Raw genomic sequence first — 24,689 nt, 5'->3', positions numbered from 1 at the left:
TCCTTGGTACTTTAGTAACCCTAAATATGCTTCTTTTAAGATTTGGCTCTTCTTTTTAGATATTCCTAGCATTCATAGTCCTTTGGCAAGTCCGATAGTTCTACAAAGGCGTGGCTCTGTCTATGGATCAAACGTGCCGATGATAACTGAGCTTGTGAATGACAGTAACGTACAGTTTCTTGACCAGGATGACGATGATGACCCAGACACAGAATTGTACCTGACCCAGCCGTTTGCTTGTGGAACAGCTTTTGCTGTTAGCGTCTTGGATTCTCTTATGTCTACTGTGAGTGGCTTGATTTTAGCTTATGTATTCTGAATATAAAATCAAAATAAACGATATAGCATAAAAATGAAGAAAAATGGGGCTCTTTAAGGACAAACGGAAATAGTGAAAACCAAAGTGAATTATTCAAATTTTTGAATTAAAACCAAATAACCAAATACCTAACAACCAAAAGCGAGTCGTACCACAAATCTCGTTTGCTATTATCCTTTGATGGCAGTTCAAGAGTTTTTGGATTTTATCCAAATCGTGGATATTGGTGAATGAATCACTTTTGGTTGTTAGGTATTTGGTTTTAATTCTTCTAATTCCGGGTTTTGTTGTATTATATTAATGTGTTAATTTTGGTTTTTCATAGGTTTTTATTGGTTTTTTTTTTCACATTGACTCCGCATTTTTTTTTTTTTTTTTTGTCTTTTCTTTGTCTTTTTTTTTCATTTTCCTTATTTTTTATTATTTTTTTTTTTTTTGGTTGCGCTGAAGAAGAGAGGTGGTTGTAATTCAGAAATATTCGCTTTGTTTTTATTTTCGTTTGGCCTTAAAAAACCTTATTTTTGCTCGTTTTTCTATATTTTATTGCAGGCCAATGTGGTTTAATAAATCATCTTTAAATAAAATAGCTAGTAAGATATTTTCATTCTTAGAAAATAAATAAGTAACTATATCTCTATCAGAGCACTAGGAAAAATCTAAGGGAAATAGGTACTTCCTGAGAGGATGTAAACAGATAGGTTTTTAATACCTATCAGGGTTGCTGTGTTGGCCTCAGGTGGTTTGATGCTGCAGTGAGCTGTTAGTAGTCAGTAGTAGTATCCGGCCATTACAAGGATGAATTGAATATGAATAGAAGAACGCAAAGAGAATAAGGAAAAAGAAGGAGAAGTGGGAAAAATGTAAACTCTTAAAAACCATAAATATCGTACATTAAAAAAAACTTTCCAGCATACGAACAATAAACAAGAAGCTTCTACTTCAAGAAGCTTTGGAGGAAGAAGCATCAGAGATGTAGAGAAATGATTAAGGGAATTTGGAGATAAAGTTATTTTAATTTCATACATGTTTTTGGAACAAAACTGAACATTAAAAAAGGTGATTCAGTAGTGCTTTGTTTTCTGTCTTTTACTTAGCTTAGCTAGATTAAATAAAAATATTCCTGTTAAACAAGTATAGTCAAGTCAATCAAGTTGCCATCAAGCCATGGCTAATTGTAGATAAAGACAGATAGTCTGAGTGAGAGGCAAAGCTGGTATAGACCTTTTCCCGGATTGTATAAAAAATTATGTCATTTTCACTTGTTCATAGATAGTCTATCATCCATCTATCCTAAGGCAGAAGTAAGGTCGATAGTCATAGAGCTAAGGGATGATCAAGATTTTTTGCAACTTAGGGTTTAAATAAATATAAGGGGGAGCTGCAGACTGGCAAAGTGGGACAGTTTTTCCTTCCGCCCACATCTAGACCTTCACTATCCTTGCCTTCAGTAGTAAGCTTTGGGCAAATAATCCACAGATGTACAACCTACGATTTGATATTTGCGATAGAATTATATCGCAACCATATTATATCGTAATATAATAATTCACAAATACCCTCACGATGATGGTTTTTGATAATATTTACTTATTTTAAGTATGATTTACAAGTGGATTCCCTTATTGATTTAGGAGAAAAATTCAACTATTAAAGTTTAAAAATAAGAATCATTTATTTCAACAAGGTTTTGAAAGTCTTTGATAAATAAAATCAAAAAACTAAATGAGACAGTGTTTTACAATACTCGTCCAAGAACATCAAGGAGGCACACTTGTGCCGGTATAAAGAGGCGACCCACCACAATGTCAAGCAATTTCAGGTCCTAGAGGTCGCAGAGAGACGGCGGCAATCGCATTTTGTAGCCCAAGCTCAAACTAAGAAACTTGCAAAATTTCATCCTCCTCCGACTTTATCTTCATGGGGTAGACTGGGCCAGAAGTTTGGACCCCCCCACCAAAGGCCCCCTTTAACGTTGTCAAATTGGGCTGAAATTTAGAGGCTAAGCTTGCCTAGGGCCCGGGAGCTTATCCTTGAAATTTCAGTTCAACCCGATCACTCCTTCCCTGTTTTCAACAAACCAAATATAGCCACTTAATATTCATCATTTCTTTTTTTTTTTTTATCCACGCCTACAGGCCACAGTTGGCAACGGATCCGGTTGAATGAGGACTCATTCGAAGCATAATTCGACCTGTTAGGGCCTTTTGATATTTTCAGACCGAAAAAATTATCCCCCGAATTTACATTTACAAAAAACCTTAGTTTTTTTCAAATAATACAGATAAACAGGTTAGACATGCTTTGTTATGAAAATATCTGCGCGTCAATTTTCATAACAAAGCATTTCTAACCTGTTTATGTGTATTATTTGAAAAAAATCTACGTTTTCTAAAGAGTTAAAGAGGCTGAGTTACAACGTCAACCCTTAAAACGTACAGGGATTAGGAGGCACAGTTGGGGGGGCTGTTAAAGAGGCTGAGTCACAAGTTCGAACCTTAAAACGTACAGGGATTAGGAGGCACCCTGTACGACGTGATTTGAGTATTCAGGAATTAAAAGCCTTAACACAAGAATGTTCAAGAGCGGGGGGTTTGGGGGGCGGCAGCCCCCAACTTCAACTCCTGACACGATCAGCTAACAGTTAGTCAAGCAATAATAACTAATAAACTGTACAAAAACGTGCAGAAATTATTTGAATAAAACTACGTTTTCTAAAGAGTTAAAGAGGCTGAGTTACAAGGTCGAACCTTAAAACGTACAGGGATTAGGAGGCACAGTTGGGGGGCTGCCGCTCCCAAACCCCCCGCTTTCGCAGCCTATAAATAAAAAAAAATTTAAACTGAAAGTAAGGAGCGACATTAAATCTTAAAACGAACAGAAATTATTCCGTATATGAAAGAGGCTGTGCCCTCCTCGACGCCTCGCTCTTTACGCTAAAGTTTTTATTGTTTAAAAAAAGAGTTGTGAGAAAGTCAAACTTTAGCGTAAAGAGTGAGGCGTTGAGGAGGGCACAGCCTCTTTCATATACGGAATAATTTCTGTTCGTTTTAAGATTTAATGTTGCTCCTTACTTTCAGTTTAAAATTTTTTTTTTTATTTAAAGGCTGCGAAAGCGGGGGTTTGGGGGGCGGCAGCCCCCAACTGTGCCTCCTAATCCCTGTACGTTTTAAGGTTCGACATTGTAATTCAGCCTCTTTAACTCTTTAGAAAACGTAGTTTTTTTCAAATAATTTTATAAGAGACCATATTAAAAAACACACCAAATGAATAGTTAAATCTGAGGTACTGGTTTCGCTGAGGTTCAACCTGAGGTTCTATGAGGTACTGACACCAATTTGCTCTTCTTCGTCATTTTAACTATTCGTTTGCTACAAGGGGTAGAAATATGGGCGTAGGCAGCATTAGGCAGTATATTGTCTAGGGGGGGGGGGCAGTCGATACTGTGATGGAGTTTTATCAACTGCTTTTTCTAAACCATCTGCTTTTTCAGCCATATCTAATATAAATTTGAAAGTGTATGGGGGGCAGCTGCCCCCCTCCCCCTCCCTGCGCCCATGGGTAGAAAGTGTCAGTGCTTGACAAGGAGAAATTACCCGGAACGGGTGACAGCATTGACATCCGGTGGGCTTTTCGAAGATAGAATTGCTCGAGAAATATAGATAATGCTGATACATATAAAAAAGAATGTAAATTCGTAAAATGACGATTTTTGGGCTACAAATGGCATGCTACTACACCATACGAAGTCAAATATCAATTTTATGATTACTTTTTAATGCCAGAGTATCAAACTGGGAACAATAGCACTAACAAGTAATAAGATATACTGGGAAATGGATGTGAATCCCATATTCATTTGCTAGGGCATCGCTATATTGAAATATAGCGGAGACATATATTGAAATATATTAAGATATATATTGAACCTCCACTATATTGAAATATAGCGGAGTTTTGGTTTTTGCAAATGATATCATGTACTCTGTTAGTACATCATATAAGCATTTTTTATGACGATGATATATGGCATCATATAAGTATTTTCTTATATGATGTCATGTATAGCATAAATAAGATTGTTGAGTTTCCAAAGCAACAGTTATTTATATAATATAATGTCTGTTGGCCCACAACGAAAAGGCCCAAAAAACGAAAATTTGCCGTTGCAGTTACTATAAATGATGATTCTTTGGAACCAACATCTAAACTAGCGTGTCAAAAAGGAAAATGAGAAGAAAAGACACAGGCGGTTAGAATATATGCGAAAAGGACAATTAAAATATGTTAAAATGAAAATGAAGAGCAAAGACACACTCAGTTAGAAGACATACGACAACGAACAAGTGAGGGAGTCAAAAATGAAAAGGAAGAGCAGCAAGCTAATGAAAATCAACCTAGACAGCGATAATAAAAACGTGTCAAAATTGAAAATGATAGCGATGATGATTGGGTTTGGAATCTTGACATGGATTAGGTCATCAATGCCTATCATACCTTTGTTCCAAAAACAAAGGTTCGGTGATATATATTTCATAATGACGAAAGATAAGCCAAGGTGTAACGAAGCAAACAAACTGATAATGATAGCGATGATGATTGTGTTTTGCATTTTGATATGGATAAGGTCATTTATACCTACCAAAAAAAAATAAGTTTTTTAAACTGAAAGTAAGGAGCGACATTAAAACTTAAAACGAACAGAAATTATTCCGTATATGAAAGGGGCTGTCCCCTCCTCAACGCCTCGCTCTTTACGCTAAAGTTTGACTACTGTCTCACAACTTTAATTTTTTAAACAATAACAAACTTTAGCGTAAAGAGCGAGGCGTTGAGGAGGGGACAGCCCCTTTCATATACGGAATAATTTCTGTTCGTTTTAAGTTTTAATGTCGCTCCTTACTTTCAGTTTAAAAAACTTGTTTTTTTTTATTTAATTTCTTATCGTTTTTTAAGTTAATGCAGCTTTTATTTGCATAAAAATTTTACTTTTCTTTTGCTAAATGGATGTCTTTACAAATTAACTTACGTAATTAACTTCTATATTCATATATTTTTCTTCTGGCAAAAAATACAAAGTTGCAGGTTTTTGCAGATATGAGCTTGAAAACTATGTAATAGGGTTTTCTGATACGCTGAATCTGACGGTGTGATTTTCATTAAAATTCTTTCACTTGTAGGGGATGTTTCTCCCCTCTTTAAAAAATCGAGTAAATTCTCTCAGGCTCGTAGCCTTTGATGAGTAATACTAAACTTAATAAAATTTATATATTTAGAATCAGCATTATAAACACATTCTTTTGATACATTTATTGACATCAAAATTCCGTTTTTAATAGTTTCGATTACTATTGAGCCGTATCGCTTGTTTTTATATTGTTTTTTTTTTATTACGTATATGTTATTACGTATATGAGGGGGTTCTCCCCTTATTCAATACCACGCTCTTTACGTTAAAAGTTAAAAAAAATTTTTATTAACAAACCCATGAATCACAAATGCCGTTTAATTAGAATATATAGCTCTTTTGAAAGCACTAAAAAAAACTGTAGCGTAACGAGCGAGGTATTGACTTGGGGGAGAACCCCCTCACATACGTTATAATTTCTGTTCGTTTTAAGTTCTAATATTCCTTCTTACATTTCAGTTGAAATGTAATTATTCCGTATATGAAAGGGGATGTCCCCTCCTCAACGCCACGCTCTTTACGCTAAAGTTTTTTATTGTTTTAAAAAATAAAGTTGTGAGACAGAGTAAAACTTTAGCGTAAAGAGCTAGGCGTTGAGGAGGGGACAGCCCCAAACCCCTGAATCACAAAGGCCGTTTAATTAAAATAGATAGCTCTTTTGAAAGCACTAAAAAAACTGTAGCGTAAAGAGCGAGGTATTGACTTGGGGGAGAACCCCTTCACATACGTTATAATTTCTGTTCGTTTTAAGTTCTAATATTCCTTCTTAAATTTCAGTTGAAATGTAATTATTCCGTATATGAAAGGGGCTGTCCCCTCCTCAACGCTTCGCTCTTTACGCTAAAGTTTTTTATTGTTTTGAAAAATAAAGTTGTGAGACAGAGTCAAACTTTAGCGTAAAGAGCGAGGCGTTGAGGAGGGGACAGCCCCTTTAATATACGGAATAATTTCTGTTCGTTTTAAGTTTTAATGTCACTCCTTACTTTCAGTTTAAAAAACTTGTTTTTTTTATTTAATTTCTGATCGTTTTTTAGTTAATGCAGCTTTTATTTGCATAAAAATTTTACTTTTCTTTTGCTAAATGGATATCTTTACAAATAAACTTATGTAATTAACTTCTATATTCATCTATTTTTTCTTCTGGCAAAAAATACAAAGTTGCAGGTTTTTGCAGATATGAGCTTGAAAACTATGTAATAGGGTTTTCTGGTACGCTGAATCTGACGGTGTGATTTTAATTAAAATTCATTCACTTGTAGGGGATGTTTCCCCCCTCTTTAAAAAATCGAGTAAATTTTCTCAGGCTCGTAATCTTTGATGAGTAATACTAAACTTAATAAAATTTATATATTTAGAATCAGCATTATAAACACATTCTTTTGACACATTTATTGACATCAAAATTCCGTTTTTAAAAGTTTCGATTACTATTGAGCCGTATCGCTTGTTTTTTTATTGTTTTTTTTTTATGACGTGTATGCTATTACGTATATGATGGGGTTCTCCCCTTATTCAATACAACCTTCTTTACGTTAAAAGTTAGAAAAAAATTTGATTCACAAACCCCTGAATCACAAAGGCCGTTTAATTAGAATAGATAGCTCTTTTGAAAGCACTAAAAAAACTGTAGCGTAAAGAGCGAGGTATTGACTTGGGGTAGAACCCCCTCACATACGTTATAATTTCTGTTCGTTTTAAGTTCTAATATTCCTTCTTACATTTCAGTTGAAAAAACTTGTTTTTTTTATTTAATTTCTGATCGTTTTTTAAATAATGCTTGGAAATCCGGCGCCCCTTCATAGAAATGTCCCCTACCCCAAAGAAACATCCTCCACGGAAATATTCTCCAGAGTAACCCCTCCTCTAGCCCCCTCCCCCTCCAGAAAAAATCCTTCCTGAAAATGGTTGTATACTTTCCAATAACCAATAAATAATGCTGGCAAGTCCGGAGCCCCCTTCTTTGAAATTTCTCTTCCCCCATGAAAAATTCCTTCATGAAAAGATCCTCCAACATAACAACTGACCCCCCCTTATCACCCACAACCAGAAAAAAACCACCAGGAAAAATAGGTATACTTACCAAAAAACAAAACAAAATTTTAACATTTGGTAAAGTTGATAAATTTTATCCCACCCACTGGGAGCATCGGGGGCTTAATTCATCCTAAAAGACATATTTATCATATTTTCGACCATGCTGAACAAAATGGCTATCTCAAAATTTTGATCGGGTGACTTTGGGAAAAAAAATAAGCGTGGGAGGGGGCCTAGTTGCCCTTCATTTTTTCGGTCAATTAAAAAGGGCACTAGAACTTTTAATTTCCGTTCCAATGAGCCCTCCCAAGACATTCTAGGACCACTGGGTCGATACGATCACCCCTGGGAAAAAAAAAACAAAAAACAAACAAACAAATAAACACGCATCCGTGATCTTTCTTCTGGCAAAAAATGTAAAATTCCACATTTTTGTAGATAGGAGCTTGAAACCTCTACAGTAGGGTTCTCTGATACGCTGAATATGATGGTGTGATTTTCATTAAGGTTCTATAACTTTTAGGGGGTCATTCCCCCTTTTTTTGAAAATCAGCCAAATTTTCTCAGGCGCGTAACTTTTGATGGGTATCAATAAACTTGATGAAAGTTATATATTTGAAATCAGCATTAAAATCTGATTCTTTTGATATATCTATTGGTATCAAAAACCTGTTTTCTAGAGTTTCGGTTACCATTGAGCCGGGTTGCTCCTTACTTACAGTTCGTTACCACGAACTGTTTGATCCCTTTGAAAATGAAAAATATGGACTGGATAAATCGTTGAAAGAAAAAGTAATTTCTGTACAACCACCTGAACAATTAAAACTAACAAAGTTTCGGCAATATGTCTTTCATAATGACAAAAGACAAGCCAAGGCAAGAGAAGAAGTTTTTGTCCCACCACTTGAACCATATATATATATATATATATATATATATATATATATATATATATATATACATATTTGAGTATATATTTGTACCACCATATATATATATATATATATATATATATATATATATATATATATATATATATATATATATATATATACATATATATATATATATATATATATATATATATATATATATATATATATATATATATATATATATATATATATATATATATATATATATATATATATATATATATATATTCAACATTTAGCATTATTTAATGTCACTCCATAGCTTAGCAATAAATATAGAAAATTTTAAACTCTTTATATGTATTTTATATGTTTTATATATTTAATTATTTTCTTTCAGACTTACTTCAATCAAAATGCCTTGACGTTAATTCGTTCCCTAATAACTGGTGGTGCTACACCGGAGCTTGAGTTAATTCTAGCCGAAGGGGCAGGGCTCAGGGGAGGATATAGGTAAGAAATAATAAATAAAATTATCTCTTTTTAATGAGGTAACTAACGTTTTTAATACTAATCATTGCGTTTAAAAGTTTAATTAGCCATATACGATCAATTTTTCGACCTCTGAGTGGCTATAAGAGAAGGATATGTAACTTTAAAAATTATTTTGACCCTAAACTTCTGAAATAAAACCCCTAAAAACAAAGAATATACAAATAAGGCTACTTCTATGGACAATCACTCCGGGGATTGAAGAATTCATCATATCTGCTAACAAGCAGTGTAATATGCCACTATAAATGAGTTGAAACCAGTTGTGACCGTTTCATTGAGCTTTGGAAGTGGCACCCCCAAGACTGTTAACCCTGAGACTGTTAAAAGTTTGTTTTAATTGTTTTGTTCCTATAGGTCTTTAGTATGTTTGTATATTTTCGAACACCCGCCACACAGTCCCTACCTGCTTTTGAGTATTTTACATCTTTTATCTGAATAAAAAAAGTGGTATTAGGAGGGGATAGCAATTCCTCGGAACTAATAAGTTTGTCAAATACACTATCTCAAGCCACTACAAACCATTGACCGAGATACTTTAAGCAGAAGAAACTAAAAAAGCTTGTTCCTAAGCTTGACTTATATATAAATGGCGAATATGATTATGTAAAGAAGTAACGTTGATTGTATATTACTTTCAGCAACAAAACCCTTTTATCATATTCATTTGTCTTTCCTTTATAGTCAATTGGTTGTTGCAAATATAAGTTTCATACAATAAATTTCTTATCTATAACCCTAAGACTAAGAGCAAAACATAGATGTAAAAAAATCAATAGTTCCAAATTTAGCAAGCATAATCAAGAATTTTAGCAAAATAATGAATGTAGACTTCTTATAAAATTATAAATTACTACTTTACAACAAGGAGAAATTAATATTAATATAGATAGAGACTAATGATCTCTCCCCTCCCTAAAAATGATCCCCGATATCAACGGATGCTTACTGTATTATAGTTGAGCAGGATACGGTCTCTCATTTTCAGAGTCACATCTGGGACAATTATACTACTCCTTCAGTCTATTTACAAGGTTTTCCGTCCACTTCGGATGCGTTTAAGCTTAAAACACCCAGTTTGACTATAAAATTCTTGTTTTATTCTTATCATCATTAAAACTATTGATACTTTTCTTTCACAAATTTACATTTTTGTTTCATTTCTATTTATTGAAAAATTAAAGCGTAGTAGAAAAATAATATATAACGTCTCAGTATTTAAAGACAGATTTTTTCAATCTTTGTTTGGTATAAATGACATTCAGTTTTCTTTTAAATTTAAAATTAGGTTTTGTCTTTTTTCATTTAATCAAAGGATGCTTTCAGTTGTTTCGTTGTGTGCTCTATCAAAAGTTTTTATTTCGAGTAGGGGCTTAATCTCTTAAGCCCTTACTCTTTTCAATTGTTACAATTTTACACAGACTATTGGGTTATCGCAAAAATACCCTATTTATTTAAAACAAGTAAATAAGGCTAATGCAATCTACAACTGTATGCAAACTACAACTGTAGTTAAAAAAAAGTGGTGTTTGTCCTTTTAAAGTACATTGGTTTTGCTTTTATTGTACGATAATAATTCGGATATTCAGTTTTTCCCATCTAAAGAAAAAGTATCATTATTTCCTTTAGTCACTTAGCAATTTTTTTTTTTTTTGCATTATAAATATGTTGAGGTCAAAGTCATACAGGCTTCTGGCGTAAGAAAATAATCTTTTCTGCTCTTTTCTATTTATGTTTTTAGGTCTTGGCGTATTTTTTTTAAAGAATTTCTAATATTTCTGATATATATATATATATATATATATATATATATATATATATATATATATATATATATATATATATATATATATATATATATTCACTTATTCACATATATATCTTCACTTATTCCTAGCCTTAGTGACTTAGTCTTCTTAACATTTATTTTTAAATCTATTCTAACGCCCTGAACTTGCAAAACCTCTAAAAATTCATTCATTTTGCTCACACTTTCTTCTATGATGCTTAAATCATCAACATAATCTAAGTCCTGGAGATCTTTTCCTCCCCGTTTGATTCCATGGTCTCCCATTGCCTTTCCTGGGCTTCTTAAGACAAAATCCATCAAAATGTTCCATATAAAGGGGAATAGAACACAACCCTGCTTAACTCCTGATTTAATACGAAACCAGTTGCTAACTTCATTTCCTACCTTAACCGCAGCAGTGTCATTCTCGTACATAGCATTAATCACTTTTATGTATTTTTCTAGAATACCATACAAGTATAAGACCTTTGCTAAATCTCTTCTATTAACAGAATCGAAAGCTTGCTCAAAATATATTAAATTGATGACCAAAGGTGTTTGGTAACTCATGAACTTATGAATTATTAATCTAAGAGGGAAAATTTGGTCAACACATCCTCTACGTTTTCTAAAACTGCACTGTTCTTCTCTTAAAACTTTGTCTAAAGCATCTCTCAATCTAAAAAGTATCATATTACTGAGTATTTCCTACAATATATTTCAAAATTTTAGTACTTTAGTAAAAGAAATTTTTTTTTTATCCTTTTAGTACTGTCGCTAATTCTTCCTCACAAAACAAATCTTCCTTCCCATCCAAGGTATCACAAAATTTTTCATTTTCCTCTATATCTCTTCCTGCAACTCTATCTTGGTTTAGCATATTCTAAAAATGTTCTGCCCACCTCTCTTTAACTCTTTCTTTATCACTAATTGTGGCTTCATTCCTATATTTAACTGGGACAGGTCCAGATTGACTACTCCCTCTCAAGCTATTAACATACCAGTACAATATTTTACTTTTATGCTGTCTAGCTGCATCTTCCAAATCCTCGGCAATTTTATCCATGACCTCTTCTTCACGCCTCCTTAGTTCATATTTTAATGCTTTCTCCACTTTCTTTACATTCCTTTTGTTTTCATATGATCTACCACTCAGATAATTCTTGTTCAAGTCCCTTCTCCTCTCTATTAAACATAAAGCTTTTAGCAACTTCAAAAATTGTTTTTCTTAAATTATTCCATCCATCTTCCATATTGTCAAATTATAAACTCTGCAGTTTAGTATTCAACTGTTCCTGGAAAATTTCTCTCAAATTCTCATCCTGAGTCTACCAACATCATAACATCCCGGGAGGTAGCTACAATTCCGAAATTTCAGCTTTAAATTAACCCTAGACACTACCAGATGGTTATCTTTACTTTTAGTATCAAAAACAGCACTCCTATATACCCTAGTATCTTCTATTGATCCTGTTAGTCTTCGGTTTACAATAACATAATCAATAAGGCTTGCTGTCTTACCATCACGTGAATGCCATGTTAACTTATGGGCCAAATTATGACCAAACAGCGTATTGGTTATAACTAGATTATTATACCTACAAAATTGCAACAGTCTGTATCCATTATTGTTTTCTTTTTCTAAACCAAATTTACCTAGGGTAGTGTACCATTTATCCCTATTTCTACCGACCTGTGCGTTAAAATCTCCTAGTGAAAACACCATATTTCTACCTGAACCCTGTCGATTTGCTCCTGTAACTGTAAGTAAGATTCCTCTGAGTCACTAGTATCTCCATCAGTCGGTTCTACAAACCGGCTGTCCTCTGACAAAACCTATTATCCACAAAAATTCAAAGTTTAGTTAAGAGTGGATCCCGCCTAGTCAGACCACGAGGAGTCAGATATCACGCCTAGTCAGATATATATATATATATATATATATATATATATATATATATATATATATATATATATATATATATATGTTTTATTTAGTACGCCAGAAACTATTTCCAATCGTGATAGATGTCGCGTGGGCCAAATATATATAAATATATATATATATATATATATATATATATATATATATATATATATATATATATATATATATATATATATATATATATATATATATATATATATATATATATATATATATATATATATATATATATATATATATATATATATATATATATATATATATATATATGTTTTATTTAGTACGCCAGAAACTATTTCCAATCGTGATAGATGTCGCGTGGGCCAAATATCCCTGTACGATGGCCCTTTGGCTCAATATGGTGAAGGTGGAAAATATGGAGATCTTTTCGTTGCAGCCTTAAGACACTATGGAATGCTGTGTATCGGTTTATACAGGTAAGTATCTTGTTCGTTATCAATATGGCTTGTATAAATGGATGAACGATTTCATTTAGTTACTAAACTGGCACAGTGTTTCCCCATCTAATTTTCAAATAGAGAAAAAATATCAGAAATCTGAATAATAAACCAAATAACGCAATGAAATAGGATAAAAAACAACAGGCAAAATCCCATTAAAAGGATTAGATAACGGAGAAAAAAAAAATTTATTATAAATAATTTATAAACTAAAAATAATTTATACAATATAGCCTTTTTGTTTATTCAATTATGCTAGAACTCTGTGCCAAATCTCTTTAATATATAAAATAACCTTATCATTAAACATATGAGAATCAGATAACTCTTGTGATTTAACTTGCATTTGAATTCTTTTAGTTTGAAAATTTTTTAATCTATAATTTATTATTATTCATCTTAAGTTGAACGATTGCTTTTATTAATCAAACAGTTCGTGGTAACAAACTGTAAATAAGGAGTGACCTGGCTCAGTAGTGACCGAAACTCTAAAAAACAGAATTTTGATACCAATAGATATATCAAAAGAATTGGCTTATTATGCTGATTTTAAATATATAAGTTTTATTAAGTTTAGTCTTACCAATTAAAGGCTACAAGCCTGAGAAAATTTGTATTATTTTCAAAAAATGGGGAAAACCCCCCTAAAAAGCCATAGAATCTTAATGAAAATTATACCATCAGATTCAGCGTATCAGTAAACCTACTGTAAAGGTTTCAAACTTCTATCTTCAAGAATGTGAATAACTATTTCTTTGAATATAACATGCACCCCCCCCCCCCTACAATCCCCGGGGAAAGGTCTTTAAGTCATAAAATTTGCCGATTATTTGCGCATAGTATTTGTTATTGGGCAGTATGTATACATTGTCGGTTGGGGGGAATTTTCTGCTGGGGGTTTTTCCACGGGGGAATTTTCCATGGGGAGGGAAGTTTCCGGGGGGTTAACTTGTCAGGAGAAATTATACAATGGGGAAATTTGCCAGAATTCCTATAAAAATAAATTTGTATATGTCTTGCTTTATCTTTTCCGTTTTAATTTTAGCTGTGGAGGGAGTTGTTAAGGGTAATTGTTTGGCATAAATTTTCACTGAGATTGAATTTTCTAGAGGATATATACTTGGGGAGGGGGATTTCTCCTTGGAGGGGGGACCAAATTTCCTGGCATTATTTGAAAAAAAATTTACAGCGTTAAAACTTAAAACGAACGGAAATAATTGCGTATATGAGGGGGGTTTGCCCCTCCTCAACACCTTGCTCTTTACGCTAAAGTTTGAATTTTGTCCCAATTCTTTAAGAACGAATTCTGAAACACAAGAATTTAGTCTGAACAATAAAAAGCTTTTTAAAAGTCCTAAGAAACTTTAGCGTAAGGAACGAGGTGTTGAGGAGGGAGTAATCCCCTTCATATACGTAATAATTTATGTTTGTTTTAAGTTTTATGTGTTGCTCCTTACTTTCAGTTGAAAAAACTTGATTTTTTCTTATTTAACTATAAATAAAGATGAAGTCAATTTAAATTACCAGTTTGTGTTAGTTTTTCATTAGAAGTTTTTACAGTATTGAGAAGATCAGCATAATCACTAAAGATATTGAATTGATCAGGGCTTGACAATTTAGAGAATAGCTCATATATCTTTATATATATGTATATAGGTTTCTGCGAAAATTTTTCAAATTCTATTCACATTATTGAGAGTAGAAATGAATTACTGAATATTATATTTTGCTTAGGATAATTTAGAGCGGAGACGAAGGTGACGTTTATTTGTGCTTTAAACAGAGTTTTGAGTGATTAATAATGTATCATAGGTAAATTAAATACAAAATAATGAAAATGTTTCAGGAAAATTATAAAGTAGAATGAATAGTTTACAGAAATATCCTTATGTCAATAAATGCTATAGCGCCAGATTCTTCTCATTTGAAGGTTACGCGTATGCATCTTTTCTGACAATTTATTTTCCTAAAATCAAATTTTAAATAGAATTATCAGCTTACTACAGTTTCCTATATTTCAGCTTTAACAAATATAAAATTGATATTTTCACCGAGAAGTTTCTTTTTAATTGAGAAGTAGTTTTGTTCATGTTTTGACATAAAAAAGTCAAACTTGCATTTTTTAAATAGATGTTTTTCAGCTCGCTGCATCTCTACAAAACTCTTTTTAAGTGTTTATCCAAGTCTTTTTTTTTATTCTTAAATTTTTTGACAGAAAATATAACTTTTCTTTTTCTATTCAAGGATATTGAAAGTTTTCATAGGGGTTTCCAGATTCTTACAAAAATTATTCTGTCTGTTCACCTTCCTTCTGCCATATATAGCAAAAGGCAATGTTAATGTAACCAACAGAAATGACAGGAAAAGCTTGGAAGAGTAGTTTTATAAAGTTGAAGTGACTGTTTTAATTTTTTTGATATTCTGAAAAATATTTTATTAAAAGTAGTAATTCGGTAAAAAAGACGGCTTTTCTACGTCTGTAATTTGGCTAGATACGCAGTTAAACAAGATTTTGATTTGTAGGACAAACATTACACCCAAACACATTAAATCAAACAGAAAGATACATGAAGATGCAAGAAGGTGCAAAGATGCAAGTTAAGAAATCTAAGGCTTTATAAACCCAAAAGCATATAGCACCTCAATTCGAACGAGGTAATTCAAAGTGCTCACCATCACATAGGGTTCATCAGAGAAATACCACTAGACTTTATGGGTTTAGGTGCTTTTAATTCTTAATCCGGGCATAGTAGCATGTCTACCATATGATGGTAAATATGGAGTCCCTGTAGTTTTTTTTCTTTGGTACACCAAATTTTTTACCTATTAGTGGACAGCCCATCTTTCTTAGACTGCTCTTTTCATATATAAAACGAGCCTACTATTTAGGCTGAATTGTAACTAGACGGTTAATTATTAATGCAGGCCATGCCTGTTTCCGATAGTTTTGAAGTATTGATTCATTATAGTATAGTTGAAATTCAATTTGTTTGGATTCATTCGTGAACTAATTGCTAATTCGTGAAATAGAATAGACTTTTCAGCCTCTACCCATTGTCTCTGCTTGGTTTTATTCTGTTTTTTTTTTTTTTTTTTCAGCTTTTACTAGAGGGTTACCATATTCTCTAAGGCTATAAAGGTTATAAATCAAATAAGACTATAAAGCTCTAGTGCTATATTGAGAGAAAGGTTAAAATGGCTAGGGTATGTTCTGCGGATGATGGATGACAGATTGTCAATTTTTGGCCAACTGTCAAGGGCTAAACGGAAAGATTTAAGGGAAGGGGGAACTTCCTGTGAGGGTGTAAAGAGAGAAGACTTTACTGATTTGTTCAATACCTAGAAAAAGAATGCGTAGCTGTGTTGGCCTCAGGCGGCGTAGTGCTGCGGTGAGTTGCTAGTAGTAGTAGTAGTAGTAGTAGTTACCATATTTACTGTTGCAAACTGAACTTACAACTGACAACTGATGTTGCAAAATCATGACCGAAGTTTGGAATTCAGTTTTAGTCTTTTAGCTTATTTAGCCCATGCTGGTAAAATTGCCTTTTCAGGACTAGTTCATTTTTAATGCTTAAACTGCTATTTATAGTTGCCTTCATGATACTATGTGTTTATATTTCAGGTTTAGAGATACAAGTTCCTCAGTAGAAGCTTCATCAAAACGGTATGTTGTCACTAATCCTCCCGACGATTTCACACTACTGCCTACTGATCAAGTAAGCTATTTGTATTATTTTGGCTTAAGAGGCGTCAATTCAATTTCAATTTCAATTTATAACTGGGATTTATTTTACTATATACATAAAAAACAAACAAACAAAATACCCCCAGAAGCAAGCTTGTGCGGGGGTAATCCCTTCTAGACACATAAAAAATCATAATAACAAAATAAGATCCAAAATAATAACTCTTTTCAGTTAATATAAATACAAATACAAGTTCTGCCCCCCAACTCAAAAACTAGTACTAACATACTCTACGTAGCCACCTGACAATCATCCCGTAGCCCCCCCCCTTTGTAGCCAATTCATTAAAAATAATAAATTACTAAACAATACGATCTCAATAAACTACGGAACAGCAGCAGGTCATCCACACATTTAAGTTCCACTGGTAAACTATTCCAAGCACTCGGACCGGCATGACGGATAGAAAAAAATGATCTTGTCGCTTGCGGAATCGGTCTTCGAAATTCTTCCAAATTTCTAGTTCCATGCTCATGAACATCACCCCCACTCACAAACATTCCCTTAAAACAAACAGGAACACTACCATAAAGATACTTAAACATGAACTGTGTTTTATAAAATTTAAAAAGACCCGATACCGGTAGAATCTTCAGCGTCATAAACTCATTACGAACAGATGATCCTCTATTATCCTTACCAATCAAAAGCCTTATTGCCGAATTTTGTAGTACACACAGGGGCAGAAGATGCGTTCCGAAAGTAGACGACCATACTGAAGAACAATATAATAGATATGGATGTACAATTGAAAAATACAATAATCTTAATATACTAGTTGGGAGAAAATTTTTCAATTTACGCATAATTCCAACATTACGTGCAAGTTTCATAGACACACACTCAATATGATCTACAAAACTTAAAGTTTCATCAATAATAATCACCAAATATCTAACACTCCTCTTTCGTGGAATCATTGATGTACCATTACTTAAATTATTCACCCATGGGTAATAACTTGGAGATCTGCTATATATCAATAAACTAGACTTATTACAATTAAGTTTTAACCTATTACTTCTCATCCACCTTTCTATATTCTTAAAACCTTCTCGTAATTGCGACATCAATTCATTCTCAGTCCTACCACATACGGTTAATTTCGTGTCGTCAGCAAACATAACTAGGGCTTTACTAGGTTTAAGTGCCTCTAGAGGAGGTTTAATAATAGTATACAACCCATCAACTGCACTTGACAAATCATTTATATAAATAGAAAACAAAAGTGGGCCTAGGGGTGATCCCTGGGGAACTCCACAATTTATAAATCTACTGTCAGAACGTGCATCATTAACCTCCACAAACATTGACCTTGAATTTAAGAATGAATCTAACAACTTCAAAGCATTTCCCCTAATACCACAATTTTCTAACTTCATTAACAAAATATCATAAGATACAGTGTCGAACGCTTTCGCAATATCCAGAAAAATTGATGCAACTTTAAGGTTATTGTCTAGTGCATCATTAACATATGTAGTCAAAAACAACATTGCATGCTCACTAGAATAACCTTTTCTGAAACCAAATTGATTTTGATAAAAAAAACAAATTCTTTTCAAGATACTTTTCTAGCCTTATATATACTAGCTTCTCGAAAATTCTAGCAATAACTGGTAGCAGCGAAATGGGACGGTAATTACTTATATCATTTTTATCACCCCCTTAAATATTGGAACAATCTTCGCTCGTTTCAAACACTTTGGAAACACACCACTTTTAAAACAACCATTTATTAGTGAAACCAGTTGTTTAATAACACATTGTAGAACAAACTTTAGCACTCTTATAGATATTAGATCAACACCTGAAGCTTTATTTTTCATAGCCATTATTACATCTGTTATTTCACTTTCCGTTACCTTAGTCATTAAAATAGAAGTATCACAACTGGGAGGAAGATATTGATCAAAAGTACCATCACTCCTATCACAATAAATAGATCCGGCAACATTATTACCTACACTAGAAAAATAATCACACATCTGATTGGAAAGTTGAACTGGAGTTTGATCTGACTGAAGATTTGGCAACGTAACTCTTCTCTTGCCAATAAGAGGCCTGAGGAGACTCCACGTCTTTGCCGGGTTACCCTCACTCTTTTTAAATTCTTTAGCTAAATACTCAATTCTAGCCTTCCTCAATAATTTATTTAAAGCAACATTATACTTACAATAAATTTGCTGGTTTAGTACGCTTGCCTCAATTATACTCTTTTTATATAATTCATGGCGCCTTTTCATAGATCTAAGAAGACTACTGGTAATCCACGGTTTTCTTGCAGAATCATATTTACTCTTGTTTTTTTTTTACGCATCCGGCAATTTTCTCTTAGACTACTACACAATTGATCATACCACTTACAAAATTTAAGATCCGGATCACTTATTGCATTCAAAAACTCCCAATCCATACACTCTAATTCATTCTTAAATCGTACAAGAGAATCCGCGTCCACAGTCGGTACAATTGGGCTACAAAAACTCCCAGCTGTATAATTATGGTCCACTTCAGCAGAAAGAAACACTCCACAGTGGTCTGAAACATCATTTACCAGCACTCCTGGTTTCCAAAAATTCACGTTCGTGAATTAAAGAAACATATAAAGAAACATATTAAAGAATTAAAGAAACATATAATAATAATAATAATAATAATTATAGTATAATTAAACCCTATATACGTATAAAATGTAACAAGAGGAATGAAGAAGATAAAGAACGAAACAAAATAAAAGAAATAAAGATGAAACTTCTTACCGGGGACACCCACACGTGTCAGCACAGATAAACAAACATAATAATTACAAAATCAAAATGACTCACATCAATAAAATGGATTTAAGGGGAAAATCGACTATTGATTCACATCTAACTCTGAATTTAGCTACTAGTTTATCCATTTTCTCGCAAATTTCGAGGACTCCTTAACGTCTTGTTATGTACCTGTTACGGGTCCAAATCGGAATACGAAGAAGATATTTACAAAATCTGAAAAATAGCTAATGTATTTGTTTCCATTCAGAAGCGGTGACAAGCTTCCAAATAGGGACTAAAAAGGAAACACGAGGAGAAAAAACCCTTTATAAAGACAATCGAGTGTTTTCTTATTGAATTGACCCTTGACCGTGGAGAGACGTCCATATGAATTTCTCAGATTCTCCTTCAATGCTTTAATAATGAGTGATCGTGTTGCTCGAATTGATTTTCCGTATGAAATCCCAAGATCTTTGAGAGACGCGGAAGCAAAAATAGTAGAAGGGCCATCCTGGATCTTGGAGTCAGGAGGCTGGCGACAGGCAAAAACAAGAAATTCGGTTTTTGGGGAAGCAACTGATAATCCAATATCAAGAAGACCGTCATAAAGGTTATCCACAGCAGTCTGTATCGACTGCGCATCTTCTGGCAGAAGGATAATATCATCCGTGTATGCAAGATGATTTGCATCTATTGACGGCTCAATGAGAAAAGGTGGTATTCTACGTGTGGTAAAACAGATTGCATTGTTGAAGATTACGGGACTTAAGACCGAGCCCTGTTTAACTCCACGACGTACAGGAATCCAACCACTATGAAGATTTTCCCCTCGTACGCGAATAGACGTCCTCTGATACCACTGCCATATAGGGGCGTAGATGAATCTATTTTCTCCTGATTTTAGGAGAGCCAATATAGCTTGTGATTGAAGGACCGAGTCAAAAGCCTGAGATGTATCAATGGCACAAACATATAGGGGTTTCTTTAGTTTCTCATGCTTTTCGAGAATAGGCACGAAGACGGCGTGAGCGTTTTGGACGCCAAGGCCCCCACGAAAACCAAACTGATAATTACCATGGTCACAACATAGAAGGATCTTTTCAAAGAGTTTCGCGATGACTGGGCAAACTGTGATCGGACGCTGAGAATCACATAACTGAGAATCCTTATTCTTTTTGGGAATGCAAGTCACGATACCCTCAAAATAAAGCAGTGGGTATGTATTGCTGCGAAATACAAGCCTGGAAGACAAGTGCTATATGTTCAACTAGCTTTTTGATACCATACATCAGATGTTCAGGTTGAAGCCCGTCTGAAGCAGGAGCTTTACCTTTCTTAAGTAGACGAATCTGAGTAAGAACAGACGACAGCGTTATAGGAATGAGATTCCGGCTATGGTCTAGTTGAGAAAAATGTAGAAGGAGGGTCTGGCGGAATGGTGTATCCAAAGGTGGAGGTCTATCAGAAAATATAGAGAAGAAGTGTCTTTCCCATGAAGTTATGTCTATTGGATTAGAATTCGAAGAAGAAGAAGTAAATTTTGATACTTGCTTCCAAAGCTGCTGTGGGTTATTTCTGACATCGCGTGACACGTTAGATACCTGCCGTCTCTTCCAAAAGAGTACCGTTTTCCGGTAATCTCTCTTTGTAGATTTGACAATTCCAAAAACGAGACCAGATCTAGGACGGCCACGATCAACCTGCATCTCAAATCATAGTTTATGACGGTGCTTCGCGAAATTCAGTTTAGGATCCTCCTTCCATCCCCTTTTCTGTGCACCAACACGAATATTCTCTGATAGAACTGCCGTTGAGGCGGTGATTTTCAGCCAATGAGTGATTTCGGCAAGATCAAACATTTCGTGGTAACGAACTGTAAGTAAGGAGCGACCCGGCTCAATGGTAACCGAAACTGTAGAAAACGGAATTTTGATACCAATAGATACATCAAAAGAATCAGATTTTATTGCTGATTTCAAATATATAAGTTTCATCAACTTTAGTCTTACTTATCAAAAGTTACACGCCTGAGAAAATTTGGCTGATTTTCGAAAAAAGGGGGAAAGACCCCCTAAAAATTATAGAACCTCAATGAAAATTACACCACCATATTCAGCGTATCAGAAAACCCTACTGTAGAGGTTTCAAGCTCCTATCTACAAAAATGTGGAATTTTGCATTTTTTGCCAGAAGAAAGATCACGGATGCGTGTTTATTTGTTTGTTTTTTTTTTGTTTTTTTTCCCCAGGGGTGATCGCATCGACCCAGTGGTCCTAGAATATCGTGGGAGGGCTCATTCGAACGGAAATTAAAAGTTCTAGTGCCCTTTTTAAGTGAAAAAAAAAATGGAGGGCTACTAGGCCCCCTCCCACGCTAATTTTATCCCCAAAGTCACCCGATCAAAATTTTGAGATAACCATTTTGTTCAGCATGGTCGAAAATATGATAACAATGTCTTTTAGGATGATTTAATCTCCCGAAGTCCCTGGGGGGAGGGCTGAAAGTTATGAACTTTACTCAGTGTTAACATATAGTATTGGTTATTGGGAAGTATACAAACGTTTTCAGGGGGGATTTTTTCTGGTAGCGGGTGTGGGGGAGGGGTGGGTCCGGGGTTATGTGAGAGGATCTTTCCACGAAGGAAGTTTTCAAGGGGGAAGGGATATTGCTATGAAGGAGGCGCCGGATTTCTCCGCGTTATTTAAAAAAAGATCAGAAATTATATAAAAAAAACAAATTTTTCAACTGAAAGTAAGGAGCAACATCAAAACTTAAAACGACAGAAAAAATTGCGTGTATGATTGGGTTCCCCCCCTAGTCAATACCTCGCTCTTTAAGCCAAAGATTATTTAGTACTTTCATAAGAGCTATTTATTCTAATTAACGGCATTTTTGATTAAGGGGGTCATTTTTACAGAATTGGAACAAAATTCGAACTTTAGCTGAAAGAGCAAGGTATTTACTAGGGGGCGAACCCTCTAATATACGTATTAAAAACACATGAATATAGAAGTTAGTTACGTAAGTTAATTAGTAAGTTAATTATATTTATTACTAATAAAAACGTTCGTAAATAAAATTAAACAAGTTTTGAGAGAGACATTTAACCAAATAATAGTAAAATCAATGTTCAGATTTCGTTTTAATCATTCATGTACGGTGTGCCAAAATCAAAACCAGCTTTAATTCAAAAACGTTCAAAAATTAAATTAAAAAAAAAAATTTTTTTTAACTTACAGTAAGGAACGACGTTAAAACTTAAAACGAACAGAAATTATTCCGTATATAAAAGGTGCTGTCCCCTCCTCAACGCCTCGCTCTTTACGCTAAAGTTTGACTTTCTCACAACTCTATTGTTTTTTAAACAATGAAAAACTTTAGCGTAAAGAGCGAAGCGTTAAGGAGAGGACAGCCCCTTTCATATACGGAATAATTTCTGTTTGTTTTAAGTTTTAACGTCGTTCCTTACTTTCAGTTAAAAAAAAACTTGTTTTTTTTTATTTATTAGCAATCCAGATCGAGGCAATCACCTTTCAGCGTTATAGAGAGCAGGTGGAAAGGGATTTTGATTCTGAAAAGCATTGAATCCAGCACCCTTTGATAGGGTGGCAGGTCCATACTATCCCAAAACACCTTCCGAAACCAATTGAACTTTTTATGCATTTGCGGAAGAGACAGATTCAAATGGAACTGCAAATGCAGATGGTCGCTAATTAACATATCGCAGCTACATCAATCATGACATCCTGGAGCTCAGGGACATTAGAAAGGATAAAATCAAGATCAGAAGTAGAACCTGAGTGATGCACAAATGAAAACTGCTTAGATTCTGGAAGCACAAACAAGTCATCAGGTAGTGACAGAAGTATCTGTGTGAGGGGTGCGGCATCATCTTTAAGGTCTGTGTTAAAATCCCCGCATACTATGAGTGACTTTTTGGACGAGTTAAATTTATGGAGAGACTTAGACAGGGATGCGCAAGCTGATGCAAATTTACGGCTTGAAACTGCATTTTGGTAATTAGTAGGCATATAAACACGAAAAATCACAAAACTACCGAGATCAACAGCGATAAATAGATCATTTGGCACTACACAACTTCAAATAAACTTTTATTTATCTAGGAGAGGGAATATTATTGTTATTATTAGCATCAAGTAAATAAAAATATAGGAGAGGGTGGACTAATCTTCTTAAATTTAGTTTTTAATGAGGAACCAAAAAAGGGTGTTTTTCCAAATATTTTGTGCATAAAGATCTGCCATGGGTTTAATTGATTATACACAGTACAAAGGCAAATAAAGATTCGTTTGGCAGGTAATAGCTTCGGACTTGGACCCGAACCCTTCGAACCCTGACCAAATGGGTCCAGATCCATTTTTAAACATTGATTTGCAGAAGAAAGCTTATCGAATGTTGCGGTCAATATGCAATTGCCGTTGTCAGCAAAACAGAAGAAAAAAAAATTCATACTTATGATAATAACGAGAAGATTAAAGGTGGAACGTTAAACAAATATTTGCTTAGTCTTGCAACTTGGTGAACTTTAACATTAAATTTCTGTATTTTTTAAAAAGACGTTATTATCATTAGCCCAAAATAGCTCAAAATTGGATAATGTCACTTCTTACTGATAGTCCGTTTTCCGAAAAAGATTAAACAGTCCTGGGATGCATTGAAAGCCATAAGGTGTGTTGCCTGCATGGGGAAAATTTTTCACTGCTTTGACCCAGGTAAAGATGCAGGTCGGGACATAGTGGTTTACACCATGTTTTGAAAATTAATTATCACCTTAATTGTTTCGTTTATTTTACTCTTAGAATACACAACAAATGGAATTTTTGGTAAAACTGAATTTTTCATTTTGTACATTAAAAATCATTCATAAAAACCAGCAACGGCGTTAACGTCTTGTTTTTATCTTCTTTTTTATATCTTTTTTTTTACATTAATCTGTGTCCAATTTGCACACATTCGAGCGTCTTGATCCTTTTTTGACCAAGGGTAATCTGAAAATGGGA

At 33.9% G+C, this 24,689-nt stretch overlaps 1 protein-coding gene across 34 annotated transcripts in view; it reads left to right on the top strand.

Moving 5' to 3' along the window:
- slo (calcium-activated potassium channel slo) overlaps positions 1-24,689 on the top strand; it is a 382,388-nt gene that overhangs the window by 356,146 nt on the left and 1,553 nt on the right. For all 34 annotated transcript variants that reach the window (XM_089089291.1, XM_089089290.1, XM_089089284.1 and 31 more), the window contains 4 exons: positions 60-286; positions 8,814-8,926; positions 12,984-13,139; positions 16,786-16,879. In XM_089089291.1, coding sequence (XP_088945417.1) covers positions 60-286; positions 8,814-8,926; positions 12,984-13,139; positions 16,786-16,879 — 590 coding nt within the window. The remainder of the gene's footprint in view (positions 1-59; positions 287-8,813; positions 8,927-12,983; positions 13,140-16,785; positions 16,880-24,689) is intronic.

The sequence above is a fragment of the Artemia sp. Qi Xiang Cuo genome, chromosome 5 (assembly GCF_049724085.1).
Source record: "Artemia sp. Qi Xiang Cuo chromosome 5, ASM4972408v1, whole genome shotgun sequence".
Lineage (NCBI taxonomy): Eukaryota > Metazoa > Arthropoda > Branchiopoda > Anostraca > Artemiidae > Artemia > Artemia sp. Qi Xiang Cuo.
The sequence above is the reverse complement of the archived record's forward strand: the minus strand, read 5'-3'. Positions and strand labels throughout refer to the sequence as shown.